The following is a 23,362-nucleotide window of genomic DNA, read 5'->3' as shown; positions in this document are numbered from 1 at the left end:
TGGCTCTTTGGGTCTGAGCTACCGCCACATGGCTCTAACATAGACCAATGATTTCTGGAAGGCTCAAAATCAGGCATTTATCTAGCGCTGTAACTCTCTCCTGAGGCACTCCTGCTGGTAAGTGCATTCAGACACTTGCCCTGCAGTACAATGAGAAGGCATGTGTTCAAATTCCCCAGCCAGCTCTGATTCAGTAATCACAACAAGTGTTCATTAGTGCCTGCAGGGACATCCTACTTATTAGGAGTGGTCAGCTGGGCATTACACTGTGCTCAAGTGGTTCACCAGTCTCTAGCCTCTAGAACTGACCTTGCAATTGACTGCTACACAAGTTGGTGTCATCATTCAGTTCTCTAGAGGCTCACATGGGTGATATCATTGCCTTTTGTTAAAAGTTGCTGCTCACAGTCCCTCGATGTAGAATGAAAGCATGATGTTTTAACTTCCTTAGAAAGCTCATGCTGATGGTCTGTCTTCGCGGTCATCCTTAGGGCTGCCACATGTGACCTCATTGTTTTATCTAAAGCAAGGGTGGGAGACCTAAGGCCCATGGACTGGATATAGCCTGCAAGAGCTTATGGCCCTGGGACGTATCACAGACACTTGGCACGCTCATAAGACCTGTACCTGGGCAACACGAGCGATAACCCTGGCACAGCCAAGGTCTCTGCATATGTCATCACAATCTCAGCTCAGAGATACAGCTCACAAACCGTATTCCCAACCAGCACCGAAAGCCACATGATGTTCTCACCTCGTGTTATTGCTGTGCAGGGCTAAGGTATGTGTGAATTTGCGACCAGTTAAAAGGTGTTGGTAAGACCTGCTCTCTCCCCAGGAAAGAACAGGCTCATCAGCCCTGCACCAGGACTTTGCAGTGATGACACCACCCAGGCTTTGAAGAGCTCTGCTGGATGATGTCACATGGTACCTCTGAAAATCTGCAGTGCTGATGCTGTCCCTGGTTTTCAGGGTTAGCGCAAATGATGTCAGTCAAGGAGTGAGTCAGAGGCCCAAACCCTGGTGTTCAGTGCAAGGTCACCCACCTGCCTTCAGCTTCTCCAGAATATCTCCCACAGGTCCTGTGTGGTATTTGCCAGCACTGAGCAAATGTTTTGGATAACCCAGGGCACCAAAAATGGCACTGGAAACCAGAATCTCACCCTTCACATCCCTAAGGGTCTGCAGCAATGGTGCCATCCCCCATCTCCAGAGCCTTGCTGGGATGCCGTTCTTCCAGTTTTTCCTCTCTTCTGAGGACAGCCACTCAAATGCGGAGGGCTGTTCCCAGCACCTGGCTCAGGCTGCTGTCCCTCCAGCTAGCAGAGAGCTGAGCTGCATTTCATAGTGCAAGAGCGCTGCAGAAACCCTTGTTTTGCCATCACACATTTCCCTCACCCTCGCAGGGCTTGGAAAGGATCCGTCACTGAGCCCTGACCAAAACTAAGGGGTCTCTGAGCATCGGATGGCAGGCGATCCCCCCTGCAGAGGCAGCAGGAGCGGCATAGCTGATGCATTCAGACCAAGCAGGTGCTGGGAAAGGACACGATGTTCCCATCTCCCTGAGACTGGGAGTTTGTGGTGAGACAGGACTGGGTCTGGCCAGCTGCAGGACCTCGCTATGCTCTGCTGGTCGTTTGGCTCTGTGGAGGAGCCTCCTGCAAACAAGAGGAAGGCTGTCTGCCTCCTGCTCTGGTTACAAACAGCACCAACACAGAGGCAGAGGACTGGCTGTGTGAGCAGGACGGCAGCTGCTGTCTGTCAGGGCCTTTGGACTAGTCCTCTTTGGCTTTCCAGCGTACATGGAAGGGAAAAGGTTTATTCAGCCAGGCTCCCTTGTTTCCACCCTCACCGCTGCAGACCAGCCAGGTGGTATTTCAGGCGTGGTGAGGATGGAGGACAAGTACCATAACAGGGAAGGCACGTGTACAGCGAGGAGGTTGCTGGGACCCCCCAGCTCCCCCCTGGCATCACTGACTCGAGCCAGAAGGGTCAGTGAGCAACTCTCAGGACTCCCCATCCCCACCTGAAATGTGCCAACCCACCGCAACTCCAAGCCAGCAACGCGGCCTCTGAGGCAGAGAGGAGGTTGCGGAGGCTCCTCTTCAGCTCACCCCTCTCCTTCTGCCTGGCTGTCATGCTCCCGCTCACATGCACGCTGTAGCTGTCTCGGCCTCTCTCACAGTCTGTCTCGTACACATAAGCTCAAACACAAACACAAAAGCTATAGGATACATGTCTCTCACACATTGTATAGGATCCTTCTCCCTCACACGGTGTCTTTCACACACACACAGTCTCTCTCCCTCACACTCGTGCTTGCATACACCTCTTTTTCTTCTGTCTCTTTTTGGCATTGGTGGGAGTTTCAGAGAACAAGGCTCTGTCTTATTCACTCTGTTCGCAGTACCTCACTCCCTGCTAGTCTGTACCATTTGTTTTGCTATATTACTGCTATCTTCTTTGCTCAGGGCTCAGTTCCCTCCCCTCAAGGAGGAGCTCAAACCCTTATGGCTTAGCAAGAAACATGTCCCTCTTCCTAGGATACACCAGCCATGCCTTCATTGGCAGGTCCATGAGGATTTTTCTTTAGACCCTGCTCTGTTTGGCTGTATTACCTGTCAGAAAGTGATGCTTCCAGCGTGTGGCAGGTTCACATGAGTCAATCTGAACACCAGGTGAGCTTAATGTGAAAACAAGCTATGCAGTAGCAAAGATCAGCTCTGAAAGACTTAACTGTTGAACTGCAGTTCAACTACCTGGAAGAACAGCTGATCCTCTTCTTCCTTATTCAAGTGTGAATTATCACAATGGATCATCAAACAATTCCTTAATCTTCTGCTTCCTTTTCTTTCCAGCTCACCAATCAGTGTAGAGTACATTGTTCTTACCGCTGGGTCTCTGTGAAAATAAGAATTCATATTTTAACAGCAGTGCTGTTCTAAGTGTGATGTCTGAAGACCATGAGAGTGGCAAGGTTTGTAGACAAGGATCAGCTATGATACAAGCAGAAAGAAATGGACAGGGTGTCAGGCACACAAGCGGGTCTGGAGGAGATAAATGTAGCGGGCCCAAAGAAGAGCTTGTCCATTTTTATATTCAATTTGGCTTTCCAAATAAAGACATTTATCTCCCTCTATAAACCTTGTCTCACCAACATTGTTCCAACTTGCCAGTAATCAGAGATGCATGGATTCCTCACAGCAGAATCACCCCCCTTAGAGGTGTACAGTTCCATCCTTCCCAGTTTGCATGAACTTTCCCAGGACTTCATACAGACTTAGACCTTCCATAGTGACATTCACATGCCACCAGTCCTCAGGCACTTCTCCCAGTCACGATGAGTGTTCAAAGACTATTTAGAGTGACCTTGAAATGACATCAGCCAGCTTTCTTAGCACTGCTGGGTGCATCCCATCAGGGCCCATGGACTTACATATGTCCGTTTGCTTAAGTATTCTCTGATCCTCTTCCACCAAGGTTAAGTTGCCCCATATTTTCCCGTGATCTCTGGGACCTGGCATTCTGCAGGCCAGTCTTGCTAGTAAAGACTGACCTGAAGAAGACATTCAATAACTCAGTCTTTTCCATGTCCTGTCTCCCCAGGGCACCTGCCCCATTTAGCAGTGGGACCACATTTTCCCAAGTCTTCCTTTTGCCACTTATATACTCTTGTATTTTTGCCAGTTTTAAGGTTCTGTACAGTAATGGGGAACTCACCTGAAGGCTTACTCAGAGACACTCAGCACAATGTCCCACAAGCAAGTAGTGCAGAGTGTACCTACCATCTGCTCAAGAGAGGATGTGAAGCTGACTGCAAACAAGGTCATTAGAACATCTAGCATAGACCTACATCTCCCAGGATCAATCCCACAGGGACTTCCCTGTCTCAGGACCTATCTTGGTCCAGAAGGGGCTTTAGGTCATGAAGCCATATGTTTCATCTTCTTCCCTGTCCCTATTTTCACCAATAAAATCCTGGTTTCTTCTATCCTACCACTCGCCACACACGCTCCTGTGTCAGCAATTGCTGACGTCAGCATTCTTGTCATGAGGCAAATTTTGCTGCTAGGAAGATTCCACTGCCCTGGGCCATGGCTCTCCCTCTCTCACATCATCTGATGTGCCTGGCCCTGGTCGCAACACCTGCCAAGGTGCTGACCAGGGTAATTGTGAAGACTCTGGTGCCCAAGGCAAGCAAGTCTCCAGGGCTGTTCTGACTTATATGGTTTTTTTGATGAAAAGCCCAAGCTAAATGTAGTTCTTTCTCCTGTTCATTTGTCTAATTGCTGCTGTGTACATTTAAGCTTTTTTCTACCTGAGCATCCCACTTGCCCTTTCAGTCCATGCCAAATAGTTACAAGGCCTGAACTTTATGCAAGCACTTGCTGTGAGCTGGGAGAGCCGTCAACAGCAGCTGCAGAAACTCTGTTCTGAAACCGTGAGTCTCACTGCTGCAATGTTGGGAAGATTCAGATGCAGCTGTTTTCCCATCAGGTCTGTCAGATGATCTTAGCATCAGGCTAAGAGTTACCTGGCATTTCAGACCACTGCAGCAGCCTTGCTGGGTAGACCTTGGCGCAAGGCTGACAGAGGTTGAATAAGGTGTTCAAAAATGCAGAAGAACGGATGTACTGCACCAGCATGAAGGTCCATCTGTCCCAGTGTTCTGTCTCTGACGATGTCCAGAGCTGGCTGGCTGGGCAAGAACAGGGCATAAGCCTTCGCTGTTTTCTTTTCCCTGATACTGGCCATCACCAATTTAAACACTTCCAGAGATTTGGTTTAAACACTTTAGCAAGGAGTTTCACAAATTTTTTCTGTACTATGATATGATGTTTCCTTGGATTTTCTCTTAAACCTGATGCCCAGTCATTTCAAGGATACTCGATGTTCTAACATTGCAAGGAATAGTCAATGTTTTTGCCCTGCTTGCCTTCTCCAGACCATTTGTGATTTTTAGGATCCTCAGTGGAGAAGAAGATGCAGACAGCTTTGATTCATGCTGATATGGCAATTTTTCTGCTGCTGCTCCACAAAATATTTCCTTAACTTGGAAGAAAGCTCATGTTATGTTCCCTGAGCAGATAAAATTGCCTCATCTGCCTGGTGGTCACCTGGTGGTGATCATACAGAGACCAGAAAACACGTGCCTTCTTCCACTGGACCTTTTTTCTTGCCTGAGACACTAGCAATGGAGTAGTTATGAGGGCTGCTCTATCTGGAAAAGGAGAAACCCTGCCATCATGGCTTTCTGCAGGGAATGTTTCTGGCAAAAGCCACCTGGATGTGCCCTGTCCATGCAACTTTGGTGCAGATCTAAGGAATCTCTTCTGTCCAGATTGTTCCAGGTGGTGTCAGCAGAAGCTGGGAGAAGGAGCTGACCCATTGCCCTGGTTTCAGGTAAACCACGACACCCATAAGGGGAATCCATTCCCACCCTCCAACTCCCTTCATTTATAACAGCAGGTAGGGAGCACATGCTCCCCATCACACACCAGAGGAACCCTGCTGCAGCTACAGAGCCTGATCATGGTAGGATCTGACTCCAGAACATCACAAGTTGGCAGCATAGCCAGGCACACAGTAAATTAGCCTAAGACCCAGCTGTAGAACAGCTGGTTCATCTAGATCCCAAGAGATTTTTCTTTTAATCAGACATCTTGTGTCTCTCTCTGCTGCACTCAGGGACCTTGATTTTCACCTGAGATCTTCCTATTTACTAGGAATCTTTGGAGTCTGGCTTCAGGGTTCCTGCAAGTGAAGCAAGAAAAAGTCCCAGTTACCCTATCCATGAACAAGCTACTAAAAATACCAGAATCACGTGGGACTAAGCCTGTGCTTGCTGTACACAGAGATATGGTTTGTTTAATAGATCACTGCAACACAAAGGTCTGAGGGATTCATTGAGATTTTCTTTCTCTGCCCACCAAAGCTGCTCTCTGATTGAGCTATTATGCATTGAGTCAAATTCTTCTTTGCCCTGCCTAGAACCTATAGTGGTGCTGGGTCTGTCCCCTGCTTGTAAGAACAATATGTTACTTTCTCTGCTTCAGTCATTTCTGAGGTGATGCCCCTGCCCAAATCTATTGGACTTCTTCTGTACTATGGTCTTTGTTAAGAAATTCCAGCCTGTGGGTGATGCCCAGACACTGCAGTAGGTCATGTCTGGGATCAAGGTGTGGGAGAAGTTGGTTACAGTTGAGAGCATTCAATAAGGAACCAGGAGAGACCTGGGGATCTGGCAGGACCGTCTGTAGGGGAAGGTGCCTGATCCCTCATGGAAGTACTTTTCAGGGATGCTTTGAGTGTTCACCAGGTTCCTATTTCTGATGGTATGGCACCATGTTAGAATGGGCCTACCCTGCCCTTCCTACCCCACAATCAAGGCCATTTCTGGAAGAGTCACAACTGGGGTAATTTGGGCAGAGGCATCATCTCAGAAATGACTGAAGCAGAGACTATCCAACTGCTTTGAGGGCTGCATTTCCCTTTTCCTTTCCTCATTTCGAAGGGCTGTACTTTCACTTTATTCCAGTCCCTGTTTAATACAAGAGAAAGGTTCAGTGTTCAGTAGGCTTTGTATTTTTTCCCTAAAATTAAATTTCTTTCCTGACTCAGCCTAGAAGGACAAAGCTGTAGGACTGGGGGGAGGACCCACTGGGGAGGTGGAAGAGACATCCTAAGTTTGTTTCACATACTTATTGTATCTCAGCTGCATCCCAGATTCCACCAGTGCAGTCTAGGTTGGCCCCAGTGCAGCACATGTTTGGCTGAGAATCTTAGCAGGACTTTCAGTGACACACTGATGCAGAAAAGCTTAAAACCCTGTGGTGAATACCTGCTCAGACAAGTTTTGCCTTTCTTCATCCCTTTCTGAGCAATGAGCTGGCATTTTTTTTGCCTAGTTTGTTGGGTTTTTTCCACCCCATATGGTCAATATTTAATTTCTGGTGAACAAAGATATTTTTCACATTCTGTTTCCCTGCGGGAAACCACTTCCTTGCAGGTTTGGATGACTCAAGATGTGAGGAATTATATTAGATATTATATGAAAGAGGAAAATATGTGGACACAGGAGGAGACAGAAGGGGTTGAATGGAAGGAAAGAAATGGAGAAATGGAAAAAGGACAACAGATGGAAGGTGGTGAGTGAAAGCATCAGGAAAGTGAAGGAGAGGAGAGATGGAGGAAGTCGTGATTCCCTAAGGAACAGAGAGGTGAGGGACAGTGAAGGAAGGTGGGGAATGGAGAAAACAGGAAAAAAGGGAAGTGTGAAGGGAGTGGTGGGTGGGAATTGTGAGGAAAACACGGTATGCAGGAAAGGAGGAGAGAGGTGATGGCCTAGAAGATAAAGCAGAGGTGAGAGGAGAACCCGTGTCTTGTTCCGACACTGCTTTGGATGACTGGCTGCTTCTCACAGGTAAGCGGCCGGGTAGAAGAGGCTCAGAGGTCTGGCTGCCATCATGTGTTGCCTCCTTCCATCTGCCACACCGATTAGACTTGGGACTTAGTGATGTGGAGAGAAAGTGAGGGAGACAAATCTCTTCCATTTCCCAAAGACACATCATGAAGTTTATCTGGGGGATAAGGGATGTGACTTTCCAAGAGACCCAGAGAAGTCCATTCCTTCCCCAGAGCCAGAAGGGAGTTCTTCAGTTTCTTCAGACCCAGGAGGTCTATAACAATGTAAATTCAGAGACATAATGACCTTGAAGTTTATACTTTTCTGTGGAAAGACCCCATAATATGCCGGAGCGATCACTCCAAGGTCTTCTAGCAACAAGACAAGTTTCTTATTCCTCTGAGAGGGCACGGGGGTGTAAAGAGGCTGTGCTGGCAAAGACAACCTCTTCAGAGCATCCCTACATAGCAACAATTGCAGGTAAGAAGGAGAGCTGTCATCTAAACCTCCCTCCCAGGCTGGCTAACCTGCCTCAGGCAGTTTTACCTTCAGGCACACTGACTGCACAACAGGGCTGGAGAAATTAGTGCCCCATTCTCCGTTAAGGATCTGGGTAGGGATGAGGGAGCAGTGTCTCCTCATCATCCCCAGAGTCAAACAACCCAGCACTGGCAGAGTGGAGACAGGTACAGACAGAGCAGGTCTGGCATGATGGGGACAGCAAAACCTGGAGGATCACCTCTCTCCCTCTCATACTCCACCACTGGGTTGGTGTTCTCTTCCACTGCACACAGTCACAGGCAGGCTGACCTTCTTAGAGAAGCAGGAAGGGCCCATGGTGCCTTCTTAGAGAAGCAGGCTATGCATGCTGGGAGCAGAGTTGTCATCTGGCAGTTTTGGGTGGCCAAGTGCCTTTCAAGGTCGCTCAAGCCTCGGTTTCTATGGATGTTGCCCTGGCAAGTTCTGCCTTCCAGCTCAGTTCCCTGCAGCAGTGGAGGGAGTAATGAGGACCAGTGAGGGACCTGCCACCCAGCTACCCCTCCAACATCAGACCACAGCTCCATAGGAGTTTAAAAGCCCTCCTCCTCCACCACATCAGTCATTAAACCTCAGGACCAGCTCAGGCTGATCTGCCTCCTCAGGGCCTCTTTTACCTGCTGGGTTTTAGAGAGCCACTGCTTTTGCTGCAGCAAAAGCCAAACTCCCATCAGCTGGTGCTGAGAACTGGCTCTCTCCCCTCAGTTGCATTTTCTCCCCCATCATGTCGCCCCACTGCAGTCTGTATCCAACCTTGCTTCTCATTCTTCTGAGCTGTTTGCTCCACCCCAGCACCTCCAATGCCACTAAGGAGCCAGAACACCCTTTTCCTGACCACCACAACCACCATCAATAGCACCGACACCTCCTTACTCCTCTCCCCCAAAGGCACTGTTCCCTACGATGGCCCTGAAAGGAGGGCACTGTCCTCATGGAGCATGGTAACGTAGTCCTGGAAAGCCTCTAGTTAACCCTAATTATCTAATTCACGGCTTCATCCTGGTAGCTCCCGCCACAAAGTGCTCAATAGACAGTGTCAAAAATACCAATTATCTCCCTGGCTGACACTTGAGAAGCAGAGAGAAAGAGAAATGGGTGCCGCGGGCAGGAAGCCTGGTGGGTGATGGTGACACAAGACAGAGACAGAAAATGTACGACAGAGAAACAGCCGAAACAGCTCTCTCCCCACCTTATCAGGAAGGGATGAGAAGCTGGGATCTCGTGTGTCTTCTGGCTCAATGCCCAAGCTGCGCAAAGCCCAGAATGAAACCCCTTTTGCTCCGGACAAGCAGATATCATGACACTAAGCAGCCACTTTGCTTTCACTGAAGGCACTCATACACAACACGTACAGCCACTTCAGCCTTTATAGATTTAACCTGCTAGGCCTAGCACCTTCTTGCCCTGATGAATCCACCCTGTGACACAGTTTTGCTTGGCTTGGCCATTTTTGCCAGCTGCATCACTGTCCTACAGGTCAGGACCTTGGTCCAACAGCTCACGGGCCATTTTCGGCTGTTAGGAATCCCCAGTCATCCCCACCCTTAAACTCTCACCCTGGATAAACTCCAGATGTTCAAGAAAGGAAAGAACAGATTAGAAGGAAATGCCCAGGCCTGTGTGAGCAGGTAACAGCAGGCAGCTGGGGCAGGCTTGTGCCTAGTTGCTCACAAGTCTGCAGGCAAGCCTGGCTCTTCCTCATGCTCCCTGCCTGGCTGTGCTTCTCCCTCCTTCAGCCACTTCACGCCAGAGGTCCTCAGGTCCCCCCGCCCTTTCTTCAAGCTCCATCTTGTTATTCAGGTCCCGTTTGTCCCTCGATACTCATGGCAGAACCTCCACTGTCTTTGGAGCTGGAGCAAGACAAGCGGGACAAGGCACTGGGCCGGAAAATTGGGTGTAGAAGTTGCAATGAATTCTTAATGATGCCCTTTCTGGCAACGTATACAGAGAGATGGAGCAGAATGCTTTTCTTTTTTAAAGTGTTTCTTATTTAAAAAGTGATGAGGCTTTTGATCCATTTTCCACAGTAACATTGGCTGAGCCCCTGCTTACTTCTGCCTTGCTTAGCAGAAGGCACCAATACAGCTCCTTGGACTCACTTTCAATGCCGTTCCCTCCTCCTTCGAGGATGTGTGTGAACTATCAGTCCCCAAGTAGTCTGGCAATCCCACTGCAAGAGGTATCATGTAACCATGCTGTGAGAGACAGACCCTGTCCCAGGCAGCCTGACAAGGGAAGGGAAGACACAGATCCCTGTTGGATACTTGGGAAGCCAAGGAATGGAGCAGTTCTGCACCCTGCCACAGTCCCACCAAGTGTGTGCCAGAACCTTGAATTTGGCCATATACGGCAGCACCAGTGATACTAATCCATCCATCAGCTTAACTATGTATGTGAACCTGTTCCTTGTGTATTTGACTCCTCCTTCCATCTCTCTTATCCTTTCATTCCTAAATCTTTCACTCTTGGGCTGTTCAGGTTTGCCTTCTCTCACTTTGTGTTTCCTCCAAGGATGAGAAGGGAGATGTACAGGTTGTTTAGTGACATCCTCTGCTCCCCTGCTAAGGATGGGCATGGCCTGTGCACTTACACCCCAAATCCCCCAGGCTCTGTGTAGATCTCAGTCTATCCTCCAGCTCTGCATGACACACACTTTCGTGTTTTCATTGAGACTGAATCCAAGACCCAGGGAAAGATGTTGGCCTGACCATTCCCTAGCCTGCACTGCTCTCCTCCTCTTGAGGGACAGCCCTTGGGACAAATGTCAGCAGTGTGACCCTCACACCCTTGTCCATTTGCTCACTGCCCATCATCAGAGCTGTCGGTTACTGGTTCCATTATCCGGAGGGGAGAGATTCCTCACCCTGCTCTCTTAGGCTTGGCTTGACCCTGAGTCATCACGACTGCTCAGGGTCTGCAGGCACTGGAGCTGCAGCGAGCAGTGGTATCTCCCAACCTGACCTGGCTGTTGTAAAAGCCACCAGGATTTGAATAGGAAATCAAGGCTCGGAAAGGATGTTACCTTTGCAGTGGAGACGGGATTCATCTGCCAGGCTGCAATTCCACCAGAGATGCTCTTCCAGTCCAGACAGTCAATCCAGAAGAGGGCAATGTTGCCCACTTGCCTGTCCGTTTCACAACACATATGCACATGCATGCACACACTTACGCAAAGAGATCTCAACTGTTCTGTATGATTTCCAGCAAAAGGCTCTGTGGCCAAGTCAGTTCTTCCTGTTCTGCAGCAAACGATGGCTTGGATAAGTTACTGAACTTCATGGGGGCAAAAAAGAGCCACGTCAGCATGAACCAACCACAAAACAACACAAAATGGTCTTCCCGAGTCTGCAGCCAGCCTAAAACACGAGGCTAGGCAAAGCTGCACTGTTCTTCTCCATGGTGGGTTTGCTTAGTGGGCCAGCTCACGCCAGCCACCCAGGTGACTCCCTCCCTCCCACTGTCCACTGCAGCCACGTCACTGTTCACAGCCCAGCGCTGGGCCTTTCTCCCACTCCATGACGCAGCTGTCATGGTCCACCAAGCAGGTTCTGGAGGCCGAGGTCAGTGTGGTCTGCTGCAGGGACTGCGTCAATTGGACACGGTTATAGTCAGAGGCACGTGAGAGAACAACACAGACTCCCAGACGCAGCTCACACCTCATCCTTTCCCCGGACACACACCAGCTCACACAACCCTGTGCAGAGTGGAGGACTCCCAAGGTCTCTGACCGGAATCAGCCAAAGGCTGCTTAAATACAAGCACTGCTTAACTCTTTCACCCCAGATCATTTTGGCCCAGAGGGCTGACTACAGTTGCTCCATGTCCCCCCAGCCCAACAATCCCCCCCTGGCTTCAGGACATTTGTGATTACTTCAGCCCTGACAGTTTTCCCTTCCTAAAGCTTCCCACTCCCCCTGGACAGCATTTGCAAATACATCTTGTCCTTTCTCATTCCTGTGGCAGAGCAGCCAGATGAAATGCAGGGACTGTGGAGACAAAATCGAATTTAGCAACAAAATAAACAGCATGGGGGCACTCTACTGATTAGATTACGCCTCTTTATAATTTATGTATTAATTCCTCCCAAGGTTTGAGATTCCCTGTCTCAGAAGACCCATATCCCTGCACTGCAGAGATGCAGATGCCAGGAACACCACCTTGACCCAAAGATCCAGCTTTCCACCAAGAACACGAAACTCTGATTAACCCCAGCAGAGCTCTTCTTTGTTATGCACCAGTGTCCATCCCCCAGAGATGCACAGCCCAGCACCATTCCCTCCCACACTCAATCATTCTTCCCAAGTCCAATGAAGAACGCGTCAGACTGTGAAGCATCTGCCTGTAGTAGCATCTGCCCCCAAGGCTGCTCTAAAATCAATTCAAGCATTAATAGGAGTCATCAGCTACTGCAGCATATATATCCAGGAGCTGAAAGTCACTGTTGTGTCCATATTCACAGCCCCCTAGGACCCTTTATTCCTGCCCCTCCCTACACTAGGAGCAGAGGCTGTGAACTCAGCACACCCAAGAAGGAAGCTCAGAAGCCACAGTTAGACCCCTCTGATCAAAGCTGGATGTGCAAGGGCAAAAGAAGAAACCATCTGAGCCAAGCAGCAGTACCACTCTTGGGAGAAACTAGAAACGAGAAAAAACAGGAGGCAGAGAAGAGACAAGGCGTGCAAAGGAACGGCTGCTACGTCACCATACGCAAATTCGCCTAATTATGTGTATAAATGCACCAATAGCCACGGATTTGCTGGCTTCTTGACTTTAAATATTGATGCTTAGGAAGAGCTGAGATCAGGATATCTGCTGGTGGATTAGGTTACAGATTGCTCAGTCATTACCCATGGCCGAATCGCCTGGCTTGGACAGCCTTCCTCCGGAGAGCTCTGGAGCTCGGGCAGAGGATGTGTCTCACTGCCAGCTGAGGATTTGTTGTGTAGGTGATGGGTGAGGAAGATGACGCCCTACACCCAGGCAGTCCTGGATGCATGTCCAGAATGGGGTGTGAACTGGGTGCCGATGGGTGCAGGAGGGGACCGGTATCATGGCAGAACTAAGGACTCAGTAAAAATGAGGATGTGTGCAAACAAGGCGATATCCAAGGGCAGAGAAACAGCATGTTTGGGGGGAGCAGATGATCACTGGGTGCCTGGGAGAATCCACAATCCTTCTCCCACGCCCTGTCCCAGCTTTCTCAGTTTCTCCCGTACCCTGTTCCCTCCCATCCCATCCCACCTCCTCTGCAAGACAAGGCTGGGACAAATGGACTCAGAAGCAGCTTTTCATATTTTTTGTTTGTTGTTTTTTGGGTTTTTTTGTTGTTTTTTTTTTTAAATAAGAAATTTATTGCAAATATAGAAATTGATTTTCTCCATACAGGAATCTCCGAGTTGAGGAAAAACGATTTCGTGCCATTCAGTTTTAAAACAGGAAAAGAAAAGAAAAAAGAAAAAAGAAAGAAAGGAAAGAAATAAAAATCTAAAAGAGGAAAAGAAGAAAAAAAAAAAGGAAGAAAAGAAAAGAAAATAGAACGTAACTCCAACTCAAATTTGTCCATACACAACCAGGGGGGGTCACAGGGTTGTTACGGAAGGACGAACACCAAAGAGGCCACAAGGAGCCAGTCCCAGCAGCTGCCCCCCCAGGCCCTTCCTTACATTCAAGGGCTGATATCCCCGGCTCTGTGACCGGCAGCCGCCCGTCCCTTCCCACCCCCTCGCCCCAGGTGCTGTGCTTGTGGATGGACCAGCCGGACCAGCCCTGGAGGGTCTGGCCTGACCCGGCCGTCCTCTTCCTCTTCTCCCCCCCCCGGGGAAGATGGAGAGTAGACATTGGGGGCAGGCCACCCAAGAGCAAGGCCTCACAGTGGCGGTGGTTGTTATGGGGGAGGCAAAGGCCAAGCCAAACGCGCGAGGATGGGGCAGACGGAGGTCGGGGGGGGACCGTAAGGGGAGAAAGGGCGAGGAGGAGAGGACGTGCCCACCCGGTGGGAGAAGGAGAAGGCGGGCAGATTGTCCTCTCTCCACCCGGGGACGGGGAGGCGGGTTGGGGCGGCCCTGGGGGGGGGACTGCGCGTGGAGAGGTATCGAGACCCCCACGGCGCGCGGCGGGGGGGAGGCAGACCGCGAACGTCCCTCACGGTACAAGGCCAAAGCGGCTGGAGGGACGGGGTGCAGGAGTGCGTGCGTGTGTGGGGGCCGGGGAGGCAACAGAACGCTCCCCTCTGCCTTTCTTCGGGGAAAGACCCCAAAAACACCTGCCTCGGCCAGGGTGGGCAGGGGGCCACTGAGGGGAGGCGAGGCTCCGCCAGCCCGCCAAGAGACCCCCGTAGCCCGGTGGAGGGTGGCACTCCGTGTCCGTCCCACACCGAGACACCCTGAAGATGCTCCCTCCCGCTCAGACGGTGGGACGGCAGCAGGCTGGCTCTGGCAAGAGGATGCGGCTCCACGAGGCTCTTCTTGCACGCGGCTTGTGCTGAAGGAGGTGATGGCGGTGGAAGGGGCGTTCTCCAGGCTCCCGGAGGCTGTGTGTCCTCCCAGACGCAGCTGAGCTTTCCAGTCAGCGACAAGCATGGCAAATGTGCTTTCGGGGCTCCGGGTCCAGCTCCTGCCCGTGTGGCAGCTGCCCGCCCTGCAGCGCTGAGCTCTGCCCTACAGAGAGGGGCCACAGCTCATCACGAAGTCTGCCCAGCTTGTTTCTTCAGGCACTGCTGACTTACTCCCCACCTCAGAGAGCCTCCATCCCTGCACTCAACCCTTTCTCTGGCTGGTCCCTTTCTCCCTTTACCATCCCATTCTTTCCAGTGCAGCCATCTCATCCCCTAGTCCTTCCAGCCTGTCCTTCTTCTTCACCCTGTCCATCTCCCTCAACCTGTCCCCTCCTTGCCTCCCCATTCCTTGGTCCCACCACACCTTCCTCAACCCTGCTGTGTCTGCCTCTCCTCTCTCTTCCTCAGCTCCTTTTCCCCCTTCCCTCCTGCATCTCCCTCTCCTTCCCCCAAGCCTGCCTGGCAGAGCCTCCTCCGGGAAGGCAGGCTGATTAGAATTGCAAACACACAGAGGCCTCCTCAGCCCGACATAAATCTTCATTTGTCAGTCATGAATATTTCACACCTGCCTCGGGAGGGATTTATTCAGCATGGAAGAGTGGGGAGGGGAGAGGGGAACGTGGCACCGCAGCATAAGCTGGGGCAGCACTGGCAGGGGTGGGGAAGAGCTCTGCCCCATGGGAACAGCACAGCTAGGGTCTCACCTTCGCTCTGCTGGGTGCAGGAATCCAGCCCAGGCTCCCCCCAAGCCTGTTCCTTGGGGGAAGAGGGCAGGTGAGCACCCAACTTCATTCCTCACCCTCCGTGCTTTCCAGCAAGGTGAACTAAACCCCTGTTTTCCCTGCCAAGAGTCACCAACCCAGAAATAAAGCGTGAAAGGGGCTGGTCCTGGTTCTGCCCCACGGATCCACTTTGCCCTGGGAGAAGGCAGGGGTGAGGAACTCTTGCCAAAGCCAAGCCATAGAGGGCTTAGAAGCTTGTGGCAGTCTCTCCGTGCTTTTTCCCACCACGAAGACCTTAAAGGTTTCATCATGCCCTGCCCTCTGCCAGGGCCACCCACCAGAGAGGAGGGGTAGGACAGACCTGATCCAGAGCTCCCTGCAATCAATGAGAGGAAGGTGGTGGGAGGTCTTCTAAGTGATCGCAACCAGCTCCACATCAAGCTTTCACTGTATCAGAGGTTTCCCTGCAGCTGAAGCACTCCTTGTTCCCCCAGGAATAGCCTTGCTTGTAGGTATGGGGAAGGAGCAACCAGGGCATGGGGATGGTAGTGACCATTTCTCTTACGAGATCTATCTTGATGGGCCTCACTCCTGTTTCTAGATAATTAGGAGAAATGATGACCACTAGGAAGAGCAGGCCTTGGATATATAACACATCCCCCCTTCACACACATGACCCTGGAAAGCAGCCGAGAGACCACATTTGGGGAAAGGGCAGAGGGACACTGGAAAGAAGAAGGAATGTTTTTCATGGGGCTGATTGGGGTGGGTTCTCTTTGGGGTGTGCTCCCTCCCAAACTGGTAGGAGTCTCTCATAAAATCACATCAGGGATGAATGAAAGGAGCAGGGAAAACAGGGACGAGGACGGGAGAGACTTTGGGAGAGGAGGTTAAATTCCAACAAACTGGCACATACACAACAGGTGTTTGCTCAGAAAAATACAGTAAAATCGTCATGCAAATAGAACGTTAAATCTGCTTTCCTCCGACAGGGCTGGCGTCACTTTGCGAGCCCTCATCCCTGGGGAGGGAGCAGGACAAGGAAGAAGGGAGGAGGAAGGAAGGTGAGACACTTTGTTCCCCTTCCTTGCCCTCTTCCTCCCACAGAACAGTCCATCTTGTGCAAACTTCACCCACTGGTTTAGAGTGGGGGGCTACAGTTGGGAGAGAAATGGCTTGTCCTCCTACCCAGCCTTACCCCCACCACAGGCAAAAGAAGGGCCTGATGATAGCTCTATCCCTGACCTTTCTTTACTGCCTCGTTGGGGTGATGGGGCGAGGGAGCAGAAACCATTAGAGGTTAACACTCCCCCCAAAAGTATAGACTGAGTGGAACTGATTACAAGACCATACAGCAGAGAAGCACAGGGAGGGAAGAGGTGGGGAGAGGAACAGGACTCCATCCCCCCATGCCTGTCATTCCCCTTTTCCCGTCCAGTTCTGTGCCCCAGCCATTAGTCTTTCCTGCTTGGATGGTTGCCATGCTGGAAGACCACTGGGCCTGCTCCATGTGGTAGCTGGAGATGTCTCTGCTGTGCCTAAGTACCTCTCACAGCATCTACCTGTCTTGATTTGCTGCATCGTCCCAACATAGAGGGATGCCTGGCAGCAGCGATGTGACTTCCCTTCATCCTCCTACACATACATACACACACACACGTGTGCACACACCCCCTTTCCTCTGGGTTGGACTGGCTCTTACAGTGTGGAGTCAGTCCCATGAATACCTCTGGACTCAAGGCAAACCAATGCTTTGACTGTGGGGAAGCAGGCTGAAGGAGGCTGAAGCAATGGGATCAGGACGTAGCTTAGGATTGTTACCATCAGCATCCCTACAAGGAAGGAACCCCACGGATCTTCACAGGTACAGATCTTGGGGAACCCCGCTCTGGTTTTCACACACCAGGCTCTGGTACTGCTGCTCCTCACTTACAGAAGATGAAGTCATGTCACCTGTGGCATAGAAACCAGCTCTCACAGCTGGCAGTGCTACTACCTGACAGATAATGGGCAGGTTCTCTGCAGGCAGCATGTAAATACCTCCCAGAGAAGCTCCTACACCCTCATCCTTTTCCCAGGGCCCCCAAAAACAATGGGGCTTCTGAGGAGCGCCTCAAAAAGGAAATAGCCACTTAGGAAAGGCCAACACAACACAGGCCCTCACCCTCATCCTGACAGAGGCGAACGATTGTCAAGAATTGGGGTGTGCAGCTCATGGAGAGGAAGCCCACTGTGCCGCATAGAGACGCAGGCAGCAGGCAGCACCCCCGCCTGACAAGAAAACTTTGGGGGAGACGGTGCCAAGATTGTGCTTCATTGGGCTGCTCAGAAATGGGACAAAGTAGCTCATTCAGCAGTAGGCTCATTCCCAACTCTGTGGCAGATCTTCTATCCAAGGGACAGAGGCTGGGACCTAGCAAGTGAAACCAGTTTTTTTGCCAAGACATTAAAGGATCCCTAAGAAGAGTTTGTCACAGGTAGCTACGAGGAGCTGGAGGATTTAGGAGGTGATATGTTGCTGTGACTCTCATGAGGGCCTCTAAGTATTCAAAGGAACACTGCCATCCAGAGGCTGGTATCCTCTTCCAGCCCAGCACACGCAGTGTGGCTGCACACACAAAGGGAACTTCTGGAGCCATCCCTCTTGGACTACTCCCAGGCCCCATTCTCACACCCCTTTTATTTCCTGTGCTTCTGCCTTCACCCTAGGCTGTCTCCTATCCATGCCAGAATGTCCATGGCCTATTCAAAAGGAAGCCACTTCATGGCTTTTCTGTCAACCCAGCGAGGTGAGCAACTGAAATCCTGTTCTTCGCATCCACCTGCAAGTGATGAAGTTGGGTGACGCTCTTCTCACGCACACCCACCCATCCCACACCCCATGGTGCAAGTCAGTTGGGAAGAGCTGCAGAAGCTTCATGTAGAACTTGTTCTGCTGAGCTCCTCTCCAGGTCCCCTCCTCAGAGTAAGGGAGGCATGAACAGAGAGTGTCAAACCTACTGCCCAAGGGCAGCCTGAGCATAGGTGTGTATGGTGGGGAGGACCTCTGACCTGTGACACTTGTGGAGAGATGGGAACCCTTGACACCTCTGAGAGACCAGACCTTCCTGCCTTCTCCTCCACCACTCCTTGAGGACCTGGCTTGCCATGCCAAAGAGCACATTCATACCCCCCCACCAACCGGCAGAAAACTGGCTCTGAGCAGACCTGAAGAATGGCCATCGCTCCAGAATTGCTGGTGTTCATCAGCAACAACATGGCGGGAGAAGGAAAGGAAGAAGAGCAGCAAGGGCACAGAGCCTGTTGTATGGCAGGTCCTACCTCCCTTGGTCCTTCACACCTCCTCTCCTTCCTCTGAGGAGGGTGGAGGTTTGTGAAGTATCTAGACAGAAAGTGAAAGCCTAGGGAGCCTTAACAGAGAAGAGCAGGGAAAGGCAAAGGAAAAGAAGCCAGAGAACTTCTTCCAACACATCCCACCTATATTGGAAGGGGATGGGAGAGAGAAAAGCCTCCACTGCCAAAGGAAATGAGGGAAAAATTAGTGATGGAAGATTTGGAAAAGCAGGTGTATCAGGTGGGAAGAGAAGCTTTCTAAACCAAAGCCCTCCCCTCCCACCCAAAAGAAAAATCAGCCCTCGACAGGGACAGAAAGAGCGATAGTTCACAGCTGAGTTTCATGCCCAGTGAGTGTCCATCCCTGCCCTTCCCCTGCCACCACTGCCACCCTCTCCCGGGCCATTCCCACCCCCACACACTCCAGTGTTGTTACCACAGTGTCAGAGCAGGACGCTCCTCCCAACCATCTGCAGGCAGAACAATGGTCCCCGTAACACAGTAGAGACAATTCGGCGTGTGTGTGTGTCTGTGTGTGTGTGTCTGTGTGTGTGAGAGCTTTCTGTTGTTGTTGTAAACTTTAAGAAACGATTTTGTCAGTTTTGTATTTGTCGGGAGTATTTTGTTGTTGGTTTATTTTTCACAGTCAAGTGGCATATTTTTTTTCTGGTTGTTGGGGGGGGGGGTCTTGTTTTGTATTGTTTCCTTGGAAAGAGCGAGGGAGAGTCACAGCTTCTGCTGAGCAGAGACTCCTTTCCAGTAATCCAGGATGTCATGCAGATCCTCGTCCTTGGCAAACTGAACTTTCTTCCGCAGGGCATGCCCAGCCGCCATGTAAACCTCCTCCCTGTGGTGCTTCTTGTAAGGCCGGAATCGCTCCCAGATCTTATGGGTGCTCTCTGATGAGTACTCAGGGCTGGAGGAGTAGCCCGAGAAGTAGTGTCTGGGGGAGAGCTGGGAGTACGTGGAGTCTCGCTTGGACCGGGAGAGTGGCTTGAGGAATGACACCCGCTGGCTCAAGGTGTCAGCACTTTCCTCGTAATACAGGGCCGGGAAGGAGTGACGGTGCTCACTGCAATGGTAAGAAGGCTTGACCTCCAAGTGGTGGATGGCGCCTGGGGACACCAAGGGAAGACGATCCAAAGGGCTGTTGAGTGGGCTGCCCTTCTCAATGTATTTGGAGTCAGACTTGCTGAGTGGTGGGTGGTCAGGCACATCCAAGCTGAAGACCTTGGCGCTCTTGATGGAGCCACTAGAGGAGACACTGCAGGTCTTTCTGGCCACGGCAGCATCAGCACTGAGCTGGCGCTGCAAAGGGTGGTGGGAGCTTTCCTTGTAGGGTGGGGAAAGAAAGCTGGGCCGCTCTAGCCCACCCGAGGAACTGGCTGGGATGGACTGGCACTCAAAGGCCATGTCTGAGTCAACACCAGTCCCACCACCCAGGAATGAGGCTGTGTCCAGCTTGAGGGCATCAATGCAGTTGTTGATGATCTGGTTGACCTTGTCTACCTCCTTGGCTATAGTAGAGATCTCAGCAGCTGAGCCTTGCCCATTGTCAAGTTCCCTCAGGTCCTCATCCCGCTGGGTTCGCTCCAGCCCATCCCCACCACCAGTCCGCACCTCAATGTAGTTACCTTTGGTGGTGACTTTAGGAGTCTCCATCCCAGCCTCCATTGACTTTGATGGGGGCAACTTCTCCCCAATCATGGAAGGGATGGAGGACATCCGTGAGACAGGGATGACTGGTGGCTCACCCAGCTTCTGGGAAGGATGGACCATGGTACTGGTATCAATATCTGATCCGTAACGCATTTCCAGAATGGTCTTTTTGACATTGAGGGACTTCTGTTTCTCCTCCTGCATCCTCCGCTTCCGCAGGCAGTAGTACACCACTCCCAGGACAATGACCATCCCAAAGAGGCAACCCAGGGTGGTCATGATATAGTGTGTGGTGGTGGAAGTACTGGAAATAGGGTCCTCCCTGCCTTTGCTCCGGGTTGCAAAGGTCAGGCAAGTGTGGTTGTAGCGCCTGTTGTTGCGGATGGAGGCCACGCAGAAAGTATAATCAGTGTGGGCCTTCAACTTGTTGACAGTGACATATTCCTTCTTGCTCTTCAGTGTTGCTATGTCAGAAACGTAGCTGTTGTTGTATTGGACCAGCACATACATCTTACTGTAGGGCATGGGGATGGTTACCATCAGGATGGCTGAGGTAATGGTGACATCGTGGAGCTTGATGCTGGGACTGAAGGAGGAGTCAGTGGTGGAGGAGGCTGGAGGCTTGACTGAGAGGAAGTCCCCAGGGCTGATGGCTGAGCCCTCGTCCAGGTCCCGCTGGGAGTCAGGGGTGTAGGGGGTAGGGTTGACCCTGGAGAGGGAAGGGATGGTGCCACCTCTGCACATGGACTGGAAGATGGTGATGGCATTGCGGTTGTGGTGAGGCCGAGGTACCAGGAGCGGGTACCCAGCGAACTCCCGTGGAGTCTCACACTGGAGCCGGTCATAGTTCTTGGTGACGTTGTTGAAGAGCGCCAGCCAGTTAAGAAAGCTGTAGAGGCTACAGTCGCAGTTGAAGGGGTTGCCAGCCAGCTCGCACACCATCAGATTGCTCAAGCTGGTGAAAGTGTTCCCCTCCAGGCGGCTGAGACGGTTAGATGACAGGTCAATGCTAATCAAGCTGGGGCACTCAGAGAAGGCAGTAGGGGTGACCAGCTCAATTAGGTTGTGCTGCACAAAGAGGAACTGCAGACGGGCCATGCCCCGCAACATGCCCTCTGTCAGGTTGGTGAGTTTGTTGTAGCCCAGCTGTAAGACCTGGAGGTTTGACTGGCCCATGAAAGCCCCGTCCTCGATATAGGAGATCTCATTCTTGGTCAGGTTCAAATCAGTCAGGTTGCCGAAGCGGTTGAGGGAGGAGTACAGCACCACTTTGAGCTTATTCTCGTTCAGACGCAAGTCGTGCACCGTGCTGTTGATATGCTGGGGGATGGTCTCGTACGGGGGCTGGTTCTGGCTGCAGATGGCCAGCCACACATAACCTTTGTCCCCCTCAATCAGCCAGCAGTCACCTCGCACGGTGCCAGGGGAAAACAAGCAGAGCAGGACCGCTGCCCACAACCCCAGGCACATCATGGTCTGCAGTGGTGCCCTCATCAGGATGGAAAAAAAAAACCACCAACAGAAACCAACCCCAAATCTCAGGACCACAGCAAAAGGAAACTAAGGGGCAGAGGGAAGAGAAAGGGGCAGTAACTGGGGTTTAGCAATGGAAGGGCATGAGCACCCCAGTCCTATTGGGTGTCGTCACCATTATTTCTTCTTGCCCTCTGGGTCAAGCCAGGAGCATGGAGCAGGGGGAACACGTGCAATCTGCTTCCAGCACACCCAAAAGCTATGAACATGGATGATTGGTCTGGAAGGGAACTACCTTGTGCTTCTTTTCTAAACAAAAATTCAGACTGAGGATAACGAATCTTCTTTGATGCTCATGAGCGACTCGACCACCTTTTCCACTTTTCTCCCTCCCACCCACCCCCCACCCACACTGAACCCACCCCAAAACAAACCCAAGTCCTCCCCCCTCTCTAGTCTTCCCCCGCCCCTCCACGGTGTGATTTGGAAGAACAAGGCAGGGCTGCCTCCTCTGTCGCTCACGCTCCCTCGGTTCCTCCTCCTTCTCCTTCTCTCCCGGGTTCCCTCCGAGAAGCTTCAGAGCTTCAGATCAAAAATGTCGAAAACAAAAAATACAGAGGGAAAGAGCAAGTGCACACGAGAGAGATCCATCTGTCACTGGAATCTGGAAAAGAAAGCACACAGGAGGCAAGAAGAGGCATCAGTTGGAGGGGGTCTTTGAGATAAGAGTATAGACAGCAAGGTTTCATGAGAAGAGGGAGATGGGGAAGAGACTGCATTATGGGGGGTGCAAGGAAGAGAGGAGTGGTACTGCCTGCCATGCTGATAAGCCTTTGAGAAGGGAACCCTCGCGACGTATAATCTTGTATCAGGGGTATGCAGAAGGGTACCCAGGCTCCCTTAAGTAACGTGATCACAGCCAGGGACCTGGGGGAAGGCAGCAGCGTGGGGGTAGAAGGGGAAGGGGATGGAGGGTAGGAAACATAAGACTGTTATTGCGGGTGGCTCAAAACTCCTAGTGTAAACAAAGGCAAGCCCCAAGCACAGCCAAAGCCACAGATTTTCAGCCGCCTGAAAATGATGTACACAGAATGCACGAAGCAGGGAAAATGCAGACAAGCCTTCCCTCCTAAAAAAAAACCCCAACACTTTTTTGTTTGTTTCCTTCCTTCCTTGATGCAAGAGGGATAAATAATTCAAGCCACGTGTAACCACTTGTGCCCTAAAAATTGTTCCTGCCTCTTGGTGAAGGGACAAAGCTGTTGAGGTGAGCCAGCCTGGCTTGAGCATGCTGGGGGCGGCGGTGGGGGGAGCAGGGTGTAAGTAGTGTGTCAAATACCAGCCTCCAGTCTCTCACCCAGCAATGCCAGCAGGTCTGAGCTGGAGCACATCACCCACCTACCCCCACCAAAGAGAGGTGCACAGCTTCCACCTTCCTACTTTGCCACCTCCCCTTGGGGGCTATGAACACTGCCCATCTGTGGGAAAGGACACCTTGCAGGAATCAGCAGCAAAGTGACATTTGCTTCAATGTATTTCTGGGCTCTGCGTAAGCTGCTGGTTCTGACTGGGAAAGGCAGCCTGGAGCACCCTTCCCTCCGGCTACAGGTTCAACCCTTCTCCCAGTGTGCTGACAGGAGCCTGGCAGGGATGTCCTCAGGCGGTGCAGAGGAAATAATT

At 51.5% G+C, this 23,362-nt stretch overlaps 1 protein-coding gene and 1 long non-coding RNA gene across 2 annotated transcripts in view; both read right to left on the bottom strand.

Annotated features, from left to right (window-relative positions):
• Window positions 1–17,908: 17,908 nt before the first annotated feature.
• On the bottom strand, window positions 17,909–22,062 carry ELFN2 (extracellular leucine rich repeat and fibronectin type III domain containing 2). The gene has a single exon (XM_009923852.2). It carries the CDS (start codon window positions 21,701–21,703, stop codon window positions 19,277–19,279), a length of 2,427 nt encoding a protein of 808 aa, XP_009922154.2. The 5' UTR covers window positions 21,704–22,062; the 3' UTR covers window positions 17,909–19,276.
• A 59-nt stretch (window positions 22,063–22,121) lies between these two features.
• Window positions 22,122–23,362, bottom strand: part of LOC138690005 (uncharacterized) — a 50,042-nt gene continuing 48,801 nt past the window's right edge. Inside the window, exon 3 of the long non-coding RNA XR_011328778.1 lies at window positions 22,122–22,346. This is a non-coding gene — a long non-coding RNA (uncharacterized lncRNA). The remainder of the gene's footprint in view (window positions 22,347–23,362) is intronic.

Source organism: Haliaeetus albicilla, chromosome 19 (assembly GCF_947461875.1).
Source record: "Haliaeetus albicilla chromosome 19, bHalAlb1.1, whole genome shotgun sequence".
In the NCBI taxonomy this organism is placed as follows: Eukaryota; Metazoa; Chordata; class Aves; order Accipitriformes; family Accipitridae; genus Haliaeetus; species Haliaeetus albicilla.
The sequence above is the reverse complement of the archived record's forward strand: the minus strand, read 5'-3'. Positions and strand labels throughout refer to the sequence as shown.